Raw genomic sequence first — 12,122 nt, 5'->3', positions numbered from 1 at the left:
ATGGGCCACTTGCTCCCGAAGATAGGCTTTTCCTCGGTATCTCTAAATCTCCCAACCCGGTGATACCCTCCGTAGCCATAGAATCCACTTCATCAAAGAGGCCGCGGTAGGGATCGTCCGCTTCGAGGACTCCCTCATTGGGAGGTTCTTTCACCGTATGAGCCTCATTATACATGGACTCAATGAACGAAGGTGACTCGGTGATCTCTATCATACCGAGTGCTTCCTTCGGTGCACTACACATGTCCTGGGAAGCTTTAGTCTCGACCTCCCTAGCTCGATGAAGATCGGCATCGCCTCCCTCTGGTTCGGAGGCCCCTTGCCTTTCGAGTCGTGTCGACACTCGGGACACCAGATTGAAGTTTTCCTCTTCTTGTTCTCCTTTGGATTCATCCCTAAGCTAATAGAGGGAATCCAAAGGTGGTGCTCGAGCGCTGGTGCTTTCTTTGGACTTCCACCCCAGCCTTCTCTTTGTTTTTTTTTTCTTCGAGCCCGGAGAACTCGGAGCCCTTTTTCTCTTCTTCTCTTCACCCTATTTCAGAGCAGGGGATTCAGTGGGGAGATCGTCATTACCGGATGGAGGTCTCCTTTGAACATCCTTAGGTAAACCTACAATAAGAAATAAAACAAGTGAGGACTTAGTCGCGCAAAAGGCAAACCAAAAAGTACTCGTGAAAGAGATCTCACCGCGCGAACGAGCCTCCCATCGACCTTTTGAAAGCTCGCGCCACGAGCGCTCAGAATAAAGCCTTTGCGATACTATGCCTTCGACCCACTCCTTGAGTCGAGGAACCGCATTCGGGATTCGGGCAACAATTGCACCGTCACAGTCGATAAATAAAACCTTGAAAGCAAAATCAGATACTTACGTTTCATGTTCCACTTCTCAGGGAACGGCATGTACTCGGCCGGGATCAAGTCTGAGGTCCTCACTCGAACGAAACGGCCTAGCCATCCTCGATCCCTATCTTCATCGATACTCGAGAATGTAGCTTTACTAGCCCGACGTGTGAGCTTGATCAGTCCTCTCCGGTAGAGTCGGGGACTGTACAAACGCATAAGGTAGTCGATCGTGAAAGGGCACCCATCGATCTTGCTCACGAAGAAACGAAGGAGGATTACGATCCTCAAGAAAGAAGGGTGAATCTGGCCGATGGTTACCTCGTATCTCTTGTAGAAGTCGATGATGACCTGGTCCAAGGGGCCCAACGTGAAGGGATATGTGTAAACACTTAAAAATGCCTCGGCGTGGGTGATGATGGCCTCGTCGGGTTCGGGAACCAGCACATATTTGTCAACCCAGTTACAATCCCTTTTGACTTGGAAGAGAATGTTCTCGGTGATCGAACAGATGTACCTCGAGACCTCCTCTCACCGGCCTGGTATGGAGGAGGGCTTTTCGATTTTAAATTTAACATTGACCGGGCATCTCCCCGGGACGAACATTTTTAGAGGAGGTTCTGGTGCTGATTCCTCGACAGCTGTACGTGAAGCGGTCTCTTCGGTAGCCGATCGCGAGGTAGAAAGATTCTCTTTTTGAGGAACAGATATTGAAATCTTCGCTATTTCTTTGGAAAATGAAGGAAAAAGAGGAAATTAGAAGAGTATGCTTGATGGTTTGGGGTAAAGAGCAGAAGTTCTTATAAAGAATTTCAGAGTAATCGGAAAATTAATGCTTGGAAGTGTTGAAATTTCTAAGGTACGAGGGCAGAAGGTTTGAAAGTAAAATTTGAATGAACTAATAAAGGGGTATTTATAGTTTCTCAGCGACTGTTCACATCTAGGAGTGGCCGACCAGCAACTGACGAGCATTTAATGCCATTAAGACTTGACTGACGAGACGTTTCGACTGTTTTGTCGTTTCCGTCACAAAATATCGAAGTTAGGATCAAAAGTTCATGTCGTTTCTCGTCGTCTACTCTCCGAAAAACGAGGGGACTATCTGTATACGGTCGAAGTTGAGCTCGACTACAACTTGGTAAATTAGGCTTGGAACGTGGCGACCAAGGACTGAAGATCAACCTCGAGTTCCACCAAGCTAGAACCCGAGGTCGAAAAGACTGCCTTCAAGGAACATTAAGTCCGGTGTCGACCTTAACCTAGAACGATCTCAGAGAAACATTGTTGAGATAAATAACAGAAGCCCGAAATATCTGTGACCGGTCGAATATTACGGCGGGAATCTCAGTACGAATCAATACAGAGCCGGCAATCAGCGAATCAAGAGATCTTTTACCTTTTATAGAATTGTACCTAAAGTAGGATTCCTCTATTATATAGAGGGGGTTTGATTATTCATTGGACATTATTGTAATACGCATCCCAAAGCAATATATTATTATTCTCCTTAAGTTCTTATTATTCTCTTGTTGTTCTGTTCTGATATCAATCAAAGCACTTTTGGTTCGAGGGTGGCTAACCTTCCAAGGCTAAGACGGTTCAACTTGTGTGGTTTGCATTTACTTTTCTATTGTTTATTTCAATTACAATCTGATTTATCGTTTTGTGTCAAGTTAAATCACGTACCCTTAAAACCACTTACAAATTCAATTGTTATCCGATTTTGAGGGTACACATAACTAATATATAATCTAACAGTATAAATATTTAACTCCACCAATATATAAAAGTTAAACTCGAAAAAACAGAAGATAACACAGATTTTGAAGGTAAATAAAGACAAAACAGAATAGCGACAGGAGTAATGAGGCTATAGTTACGTAGGGACAAGCACTCTCTCCACAAATTATAATTTAGTTTATTGGGGGGGGGGGGGGTTGGCCTCATGAGAGTCAGTTTAGGTCATATAATATCGCAAGGAAGAATGTTGCAGCATACAAGGACAAAGAACAAGACAATGTCCCAAGTGTTCCTTTGCATTCCATAAAGTCACAAACATCCAAATCTCCGGATATAAAATAAAAGCCAAGGATAAAACCAAACACACTTGCACAAGAATCCAATCCTAGTATTAAAAGCTCTGGCTATTACCTATACTCCTTTGGATTCTATCTCCAGCCCCTAGCTAAAGCTTCACACTCATCTCTTTCTTACTACCGGTACTAGTAGTATTTTGAATGATTCCCTACGTACGTGGACCCCTGTCTTTCTATTTGGATCTTTTCAACTCGTACTAGTCCATACAATTTTTGTACATTGTCTCTTCGATTTAGATTAAACATTTTGCTTCAATTTATTTAAAGTAATATAAAAAGAATATATTTTAAAATATTAATCAAAATTTATATAATTTAACTATCGATAAGTAAAATATATAGTCTAAATTGAAACGAGGGTAGCTGATTAGGACATTCTTTGAAGCTAATTAATTACCCTGCAAGCTCTGTGTTTCCCTCATATAACCTAAGCCATAAAAAAATAATGATTTCCCGAGAGGCATTACATAGTTTTCTGAATGTGCCAAGACAGACACAAAATAAGAACAAAAAAATTAAAGGAAGAGAAAAAAAAGAAATGAGGAAGTTCAAAAAGTTACTACTTATCTCTTAGTGAGGGATGCTTACATTGGATACTCGTAATTAAAGCTAGCTATACGTAATCTTTTCTATATTTTTCAATACGTCAAAATAAACAAACTTAAGTTATACAGCAGTTTTATTCCTTTCCTTCTTCTTCCCTATCTCGTCTATATTTACTTTTTTAACTGAACTATTCATGGGAAAAATTAAAAGAGCATGTCTTTTTCTTTTCTCGTTTCCAACTATTTTTCTTCTTCTTCTTATGTTTTCACCATCTCCCTTCGTCTTCGTCTTCGTCTTCGTCTTCGTCTTCGTCGGAGGGAATGTACATACATATAAAGAAAATCCTGAGGTCTTCCATCCTCGATATATATATATATATATAAGCTTGAATCTCATGTGAGGTACGATCGGAGAAGTTGAATTAGCTCTTAAACTTGTGCAGTTTTCTGTTGAAGCCAATTTGAGAAAGTTTGAAGAGTGTTCATATCAGCTCTGTAATGCTTCTGTGTAAACTCAAGGAGAGTAGGCCATGTGAAGTCGGGATATACTAGGGTTGTTGGTGTCCACCAATTCAGTTGGTGGGCTCACTACCTTATCCTTCTTTGGACAAAGAAAGAAAGCAAGTGATTTCCTAGGAGTTTTGTTGTTTACCACTGCTCTGTGCAAGCAACTTTTGTATCTTCCATTTGAAAGAGCCTGCAAAAGGGCAAAATTCAACCAAAAATGTTACCCCACGTACTGAATTACATGACCACTTTTTCATGACTTTGTAAATAATTCAACTTGTTTCTATTGCAACAATATCAACAGGGCATTATTTTGTACGTCCTAAGCACTCATGATGTATATCATTGTACGTCATATGAAAATAACCTAATACTAATTATTTGTCACGTAAAATATGTAGTAGTAGTATACTGTTTGTCTCTCTTTATATTTCAACGGGACATTATACTTTTTCTAGCACGTTAATTCGCTTACCATAAATGTATCGCCTATGTTAACAACGAAAGCGTTGAAATTTGGACTGATGGAGCGCCATTCGTTGTCCACAAAAACTTGAAGCCCGCCAACACTATCTTGATGTAGAATTGTTAATGATGTTGGATCACAATGTGGCCCTGTCCCTAAAGTGAGGTCTGGTTTCTGGCATGGTGGATAATAGTTGAGTCTCATTATGGATTCATTTTCTTCAAAAAACTCTTTGAAGTGTTCCCTCCCTACGCCTAGGCTCATTCCCAAAAGTTCCATTATCCCTAGAGAAAGTGTGCTCATTGAATTGCAATATTCTTGATAAACATTCCTGTGCAATTCAAGAAAAAAAGGGTTAATATAATTGACAAGAGGGAAAAAAACAGCCCGGTGCACTAAGGGGTTCGGGGAAGGGTCGGACCACAAGGGTGTATTGTGCGCAACCTTACCCTGCATTTCTGCAAGAGGCTATTTTCACTGCTCGAACCCGTGACTTCCTCGTCACAATAACAGTAACTTTACCAGTTACGCCAAGGTCCCTTCAGTAATTGACAAGAGAGAAAAAGGAAATAAAAGGTAGTGAACAAGTTGTCATGTTGTCTTACCCAAGATGGCTAAAACTTTCACCCATTGTATTTTGGAAGTATTCTTCAACTATGTGAGATGAGTCTTCTTCAGCGGAGTATCGAAAAGAGAGTGTCTCTTTCCAAGGTAGCTTAGAGGAAAACCTTCCAGTAAAGCTACTGGCATAACCACAATGCTCTTCAAGTTTCCTCTGAGCCTTTTGCTTTTCAGAAAGTGGCAAGTCAAAAAACATGTCCATGTAACGATGGGCGTTGGAGATGAGATTAGCGTTAACTCCGTGGTTAACTACAAGAAAGAAACCATGATTACGGCATGCTTCACCAACAAGTCTAGATGCTTGTTGGGCCGCGACGGGGTCTCCAGAAAGGAAACCTCCTAAGTCGATAAGTGGAACCGGAAGTTCTCGTGCTACAGCACGAGGCTTCTCGTCGTCTGGCCATACGAATTGTGTTGGAATGTTGTACTCGCGTTTCATCTGAGATGCATCAAAAATCAATGGTTTTTTCTCATCTTCTAATATCCGCAGAATTGGTGATTTCACATTCGTGATCATACAATCAATTGCCATTGCATGCGAGTTTTGTTTTCTTTTTAACGAAGAAAGAGTAGTTAATTGAGCCAAAGGGAAGAAAATTTAAGAGCAAAAGATAGCGAGTGGGGAAGAATGGAGTTAGAGAGTTGAGATAAAGGTAAAGCCAAGGCCGTTCATTGGGTAAATAGGTGAACAAAAATTGGAATCTTATAGGTCTTCCTTTGTGGTGTCCCTAAGACAGAAAACAGGAGCTCCAAAATGAACACTTTGCTGAGAAGGGCTTAATAATGCTTAAAATTGGGATAGAGGTCCATATGTTATTTGTCTTTTATATTGTTGACAGGAAAGCGTTTCCCAATGGTATTTGGAGTTTCCTTTGGTCGGTTGGTGCAGCAGATTCAGAATTTTAAGCATTTTAAGTTATTGAATTTTAAATTAATAATTTATATATAATCAATGAATTTTTTAAGACAAATATAATATTCGAACCAAAGTTACTGTGTTCGACCGAACCCGCTCCCTACATTCTAACTCCGCCCGTGAACCCGACCTTTCTATCTTCTCCCCTCCCCTGCTTCCCCTTCCCCATCTCCAGTTTCTGCATATTGATATCTCCCGTTTATGTTGCATTTGTTTTGATACATTCATAAGAATGGAGATATATAAAAAAAATTATCATAAAGATTGATGTATTACTTAATTCCATAAAATAGAACTAGATAACGTAGCCATATACGATTTCATGTAGCATATTGTCTCAATCCTACACCAATTAGAATTTTGCAAGAATTGTAATTGTTAGGATCAAATGCTTACCATCATTTCAAAAACTATAACTGATAACAAGGGGGCAATTTTATTTTTTAACCAAGCCCATCAAACAAGCGTCATGTTCGAACAAGTAAAGACAGTTCCCATTAAGAGATTCATATAAAGATGAAGAGGAGCACGGTTTTCGACTCATAAGGAGATTTCTCTTCTCTTTTTCTTTTTTAATTCTAATTACATCTTCACCTAAATTAGAAAGAACTTTAGGCTCACTATTTAACAAAACCAACGACAATACAGGCTCATTAATTACCTAGTTAATGATTCTACTGTAAGTGTAGGTTCAAATCATATTAACTGTCTTTGTCATCTCCTTTCAATGTAACTAAGAAGATATTTCTATAAAACACGAAAGCAAGGACAGGGGAAGCCGAATCATGCCGACCTGTAAATAGACAGTTTCTAATTTAAGAATTAAAGAGAAGCTTACTACTGTAGCTTCAGTAGTAATCTCTTTTGAAATAAGTTAACAAATAAGAGCATCTTACTACATGATAATCCATTGAATGGGATAAAAAAGACAGAAGGTACTAAGAGTGAACCAAGCAAGAGGAGATGTCTTGTTACTAGATGAGTGTTTACAATTAGCCAAAAAGTATTAATGGCACACAAAATGATCAAACGGGAACAGGGAAGATGGTGTTGTTGGAAACACTTGTGTTAATTACTAGCAACGCATTTTGAGAACAACAACAATAACAAACCCACTATAATCCTACAAGTGGAGTTTGGGGAGGGTAGTGAGTATGCAAACCTTACCCCTACAGTGAATATAGAGGTTATTTTCAGTATACCCTCGGCACGAGGAAAAAATAAAAATAGAGCAATAGCAACAAGACGTGAACAAGATAAAAAGAAAACAAGGCTAAAGTTACAAGATGTAGTGAAGTCCATTTGGGGAGATAGACAAAAGATATTTGAGTTTTACCAAGACTGATAGCATCCTTGAGTGTAAAATCCAGGAACGTAGTTTCAGCATGTAAGGTAAAAGAAGGACGGAGTGAGAGTCCGTTTCTTGAGGGGGCTATTGAGTAGTGAAGTCTGGTAGTGACATCTGGAGAATTATAAGCTATATATTAAGCTCTTAACATAATAGATAAACAGCTATTATTGGGATAATTAAGCTCTTAACATAGTATATAAACAGCGATTATCCGGTTTGTGGTTGTCGTTTTTGGAGGAGTATTGCAGGGATGTAACATGTCTAATTGTTTTTCTTTTTAAGTTTGTCTTTGCTCTTTAAAATGTGCAACTTGTATGCGTTAAGAGTATCTAGAGGAATGTTATAAATCCAGGATTCCCTTTTTATAAGATGCTAAGTACCTAGATCTTGCTACTGTTAATTCCAAATGCAAACGCTATCTAATAGGAGTTACTAGAATTTTGTGACAGTCTTGCACCAAAAGAACAAGCAGTCAAGCTATCCTCCAATAAAATTATAACAAGCTATGAAACAGGTCTCACACTAATTAATGACTCCCTGTCCCACAATGTTACAGGTTCAATTCATTATTTTAAATTTCGTTCATTCAACAGCAAGTTACTTGTCTTGGTCTTGCTCACGATAGGGGTTGTAGGGACTTAATTTTATTTTTAGGGACCAATTAGCAACAGTTTAGGCTCGCTTCATTGCCTGGGCAAGATCTGACGACTCCTGCCCAAAAATGACGGGTTACGAATCAGATTAGCTACTGCCAAAGATCGAGGTCAAGAACGAGTTTCCGCTTTATCTGAAGAAAAAAATATGCTCTTCCTTTATATCTTCCTGATTAGTGCATTCAGAGTGATTAGGTGAAGCCACACTTCTCGTTGGCACAGTTTTATTTTTAGGGACCAATTATCAACATTAAAAGAACATTTAAAATACGAGACAACAGTAAATTCATGTCCTCAGACATGAACTTCAGTTATCCCCGTCTTTCAATTAAGAGTCAATTGCTCGTTCTCCATTTCTTTGATCGTTAAAGGTTTCTGACAAGAATAATGCAAAATGCAACTATTAGTTATTTACAAAATTGCTTGATTTTTTCTAATTTCGCATTTAAATTAAAGTATAGTAGGGCCTAGGGGTGGCAAACGGACGGGTAGTAAACAGGCAATATAAAACGGATAAATTATCTGACCCATATTTAATACGAATAAAAAAGGGGTTAACCGAAATATGATCATTTGTGGGAGAATTCATAGTCTTTCAAACTTGAGGGAACCACCAATTTGAGGCTTTACAAATGTAAAAGTTAAACTTATTAGTTATCCATTGGTTATCCATTTTCTAAATGGATAATATGGTTCTTATCCATTGTTCATCCGTTTTTAAAAAGTTCATTATCCAACCTATTTTTTTAACGAATAATATGGATAGACAAATATTTTCTTTTAACCATTTTGGCACCACGTACAGGGCCGAACGATGTCTAAGGCTTGCAGTTACTTCTGTTGCATCCAGTTAAACAGACAGGCCATTTCCAAACACACCCCACCTACCCCCTTTTGATTGGAGGATGGCTTTAATGTTGAATTTTCTATGATATCGACATTTTGAAAGTAATATAATATACTAGTTAGCAACTATAAAAGAAGTAGATGATGCATAACATAATGGTGGAAGTGGAACCTATATATGAAAGCACAAACATACTATCGACAAAGTCAACTTGGCTTTATGTTAGTGCCTTTTCTTGCTTTTTCTAGAGAAGCAAAGGAAGCAATGAGAAACATAGCCTCCTTTAACATATAGTCATCAAGCTAATTTTAGCTTTCGGTTGAATTTCCATGTTTCATTATGACGGGGCCAAATTAATAAGGAAAATTTAGTAGGATATCACCTGGTCTACTACCAAGTTTAGTTATGACCACTATTCATTTGGTATCAAATAGGTTGTTTTTAGAGAGAGAAGTATATCATACGTAAAAAGATAGCCAGCATCATTGTTTAGTTTAGACTAAGAGTGTCAAATGACATAATTAGGTTGAATACTAAGCGGGGTTAAAATTGATTGAGTCAATAAATGAGTTTGATCATAATCTGTCTAATTTTAGTTTGGTTCAAGATGAACGGATCAATTTAGACTAATAATGTCATAGTCCAACCAGCTCAACCGAAATCAGTTTTTCATTTGTTTGTTTCTTTGTTTTTAATCACCAAACAATAACATATATACCAAACTAAAAAATTCTTGTTTTCCAATATTCTAACAAGTTTTCTTATAAGTTGAGTTAGACTACTTACTTAGCCCAGACATTTAGATGGGCTAACTTGGATTGTGCCTCGAGCAGATTATATTTTCATCGACTAAATTTTAGTTTAGACATACTGAAATGTAGTTTTCTCAGTTTTCATCCGAACTCTACTTGAAGTATATTACACTATTTATTTGTATTTGCAATAATTTTCGTAAAATAAAGGTTAGTTCAACTTTAAGAGCACAGCAAAAACAAAAAGCATGATTAGATTATTAAGAGCATCTCCAACGCTCCCATATTTCTCCAAAACGCAGTCATTCTTTTGTCAAAATATGGCTCCAATGCTACCTTATTTTTTGGCTACAAAATGGGGGATGAATAGGATTACTCCAAATTTAGTGTAACGACTCGGCCGGTCGGCTTGAGTATTACAACCTGTTTTCTCATTTATTGCTCAAATCATGTTTTACATCTGTTATGTGACTTGGCGGGGTAATTGGTTGGGGTCCGATAAGGTTTTGGAATGAATTAGAACACTTAGTTCTAAGGCTTAAAGCTTAAGCTGAAATAGTGACTGGATGCCGACCTATGTGTAAACGACCCCTGAATAAAGTTTTGATGATTCCAATAGCTCCGTATGGTGATTTTGGACTTAGGAGCGTGTCCAGAAAAGTATTTGGAGGTCCATAGTGGAATTAGGCTTGAAATGACGAAAGTTGAATTTTGGGGAAGTTTGACCAGGAGTTGAACTTTTTGATATCGGGGTCGGAATCCGATTCTGAAAATTTGAATAGGTTCGTTATATTATTTATGACTTGTGTGTAAAATTTGAGGTCAATCAGACGTGATTTGATAGGTTCCAACGTCATTTGTAGAAATTTAAAATTTCAAAGTTCATTAGGCTTGAATTGGGGTATGATTTATGGTTTAAGCGTTGTTTGACGTGATTTGAAGGCTCGACTAAGTTCATAGGATATTTTAGGACTTATTGGTGTATTTGGTTGAAGTCCTGGGGGCCTCGGGTGAGTTTCGGATGGTTAACGGATCAAATTCGGACTTAGAAGAAAATTTTAAAGTTTCTGCCATCTAATGCAATCGCACCTGCGGAAATTGGCTCGCAGAAGCGAGCATGACAAGCGTAGAAACGGACGAGGGGCTGGTGAGGTAGTGGTCGCAAGTGCGGACGGGTGGTCCGCAAAAGCGGCGTCGCACCTGCGAAGGTTCAATCGCAGAAGCGGAAATGAGGAGGGCCAGGCGGCTTCGCAAAAATAGACAGTTTCTCGCAGAAGCGGACTTCTTGTCCGTATAAGATATGAGGACGCAAAAGTGAAGGAATTCTCGCATTTGCGAGACCACAGATGCGGCTAAAAATCTCGCAGAAGCGGAAACCCCTAGACAGTACAAAAATAGAGGGGTTCCGAGTTTTTGCCATTTTTGGGCATTTCAAGCTCGGGCTGGGCGACTTTGAGTGAGGTTTTCACGGGAATTCTTGAGGTAAGTCACTTATGATCATTTCTACTCCATAATATTGAATTGTCATCGAATAATCCGACTAGATTATGTATTTTTGAGGTGTAAATCGGGAATTTGGGCCTAGGGATTTGGAAATAAGATTTGATAATTTGGAGGTCGAGTTGATATTAGATTTGGATAATTTTTGTATGGTTGGACTCGTAATTGAATGGGTGTTTATATTTTATAACTTTTATCGAGTTCCGAGACGTGGGCCCCATGGAAATTTTTGAGTTAAATTTCGGATTTTTGTTGAAAATTTTGTATTTTCGTATGGAATTTATTCCTATAATTTGTATTGACTAAATCGAATTAATTATGACTAGATTCGAGCCAACCGGAGTTGGAAAATTAAGGGAAAGGCATTCTACTTGAGTGATTGAGTGTGATTCGAGGTACGTGACTTGTCTAACCTTGTGTGGGGAAAATTTTCCTAGGATTTAATATTGTTGTAACATTTCGTGATATGTGAGTGCCGTGTACGCGAGGTAAAGAGTGCGTACACAGGCTAAATTTGGAAATATCGGTTCTTGGTGAGTAATCTTCTTTTAAATTCTTTAACTGAGTTGCCTTAGTATATGTAGTGATCATGATTAGCCTAGTATCACATATCTACGTGCCTTAACTCTTATTTGCAATATGTGCAACATGCTTAGCTGATTTATCGGCTTATTTGATTTAATTTAAATCTTTAACTATGAGATTCTTGCTATAAATTCGTTGTTTCCTTCGGATATTTGTTGCATATTTACTTTGGGACTACAAGACGGTTCCTCGGGAGATCTCCCTGTACTGCATATTTACTTTTGGGACTACGAGGAGGTTCCTCGGGAGATCCCCCTGTATTGCATATTTACTTTTGAGACTACGAGGCGGTTCCTCGGGAAATACCATGTACTGCATATTTACTTTTGGGACTATGAGGCGGTTTCTCGTGAGATACCCTTGCAATGCATATTTAGTTTTGGAACTATGAGGCGGTACCTCCGGTGCGCCCCTATTGTTTAACTCTATTTGATGTATTGTTC

General features: G+C 38.6%; 1 protein-coding gene across 1 annotated transcript; it reads right to left on the bottom strand.

Moving 5' to 3' along the window:
- Positions 1-3,910: 3,910 nt before the first annotated feature.
- Positions 3,911-5,607, bottom strand: LOC107825965 (gibberellin 20 oxidase 1-like). The gene is given in 4 exon segments (NM_001326160.1): positions 3,911-4,029; positions 4,031-4,178; positions 4,464-4,785; positions 5,060-5,607. Coding segments are annotated over 4 exon segments (1,137 nt in total).
- Between the last annotated feature and the right edge of the window lie 6,515 nt (positions 5,608-12,122).

The sequence above is a fragment of the Nicotiana tabacum genome, chromosome 4 (genome assembly GCF_000715075.1).
Source record: "Nicotiana tabacum cultivar K326 chromosome 4, ASM71507v2, whole genome shotgun sequence".
NCBI classification, from domain to species: domain Eukaryota; kingdom Viridiplantae; phylum Streptophyta; class Magnoliopsida; order Solanales; family Solanaceae; genus Nicotiana; species Nicotiana tabacum.
Note: the sequence above shows the minus strand (reverse complement) of the source record. Positions and strands in the feature narration are given on the sequence as shown.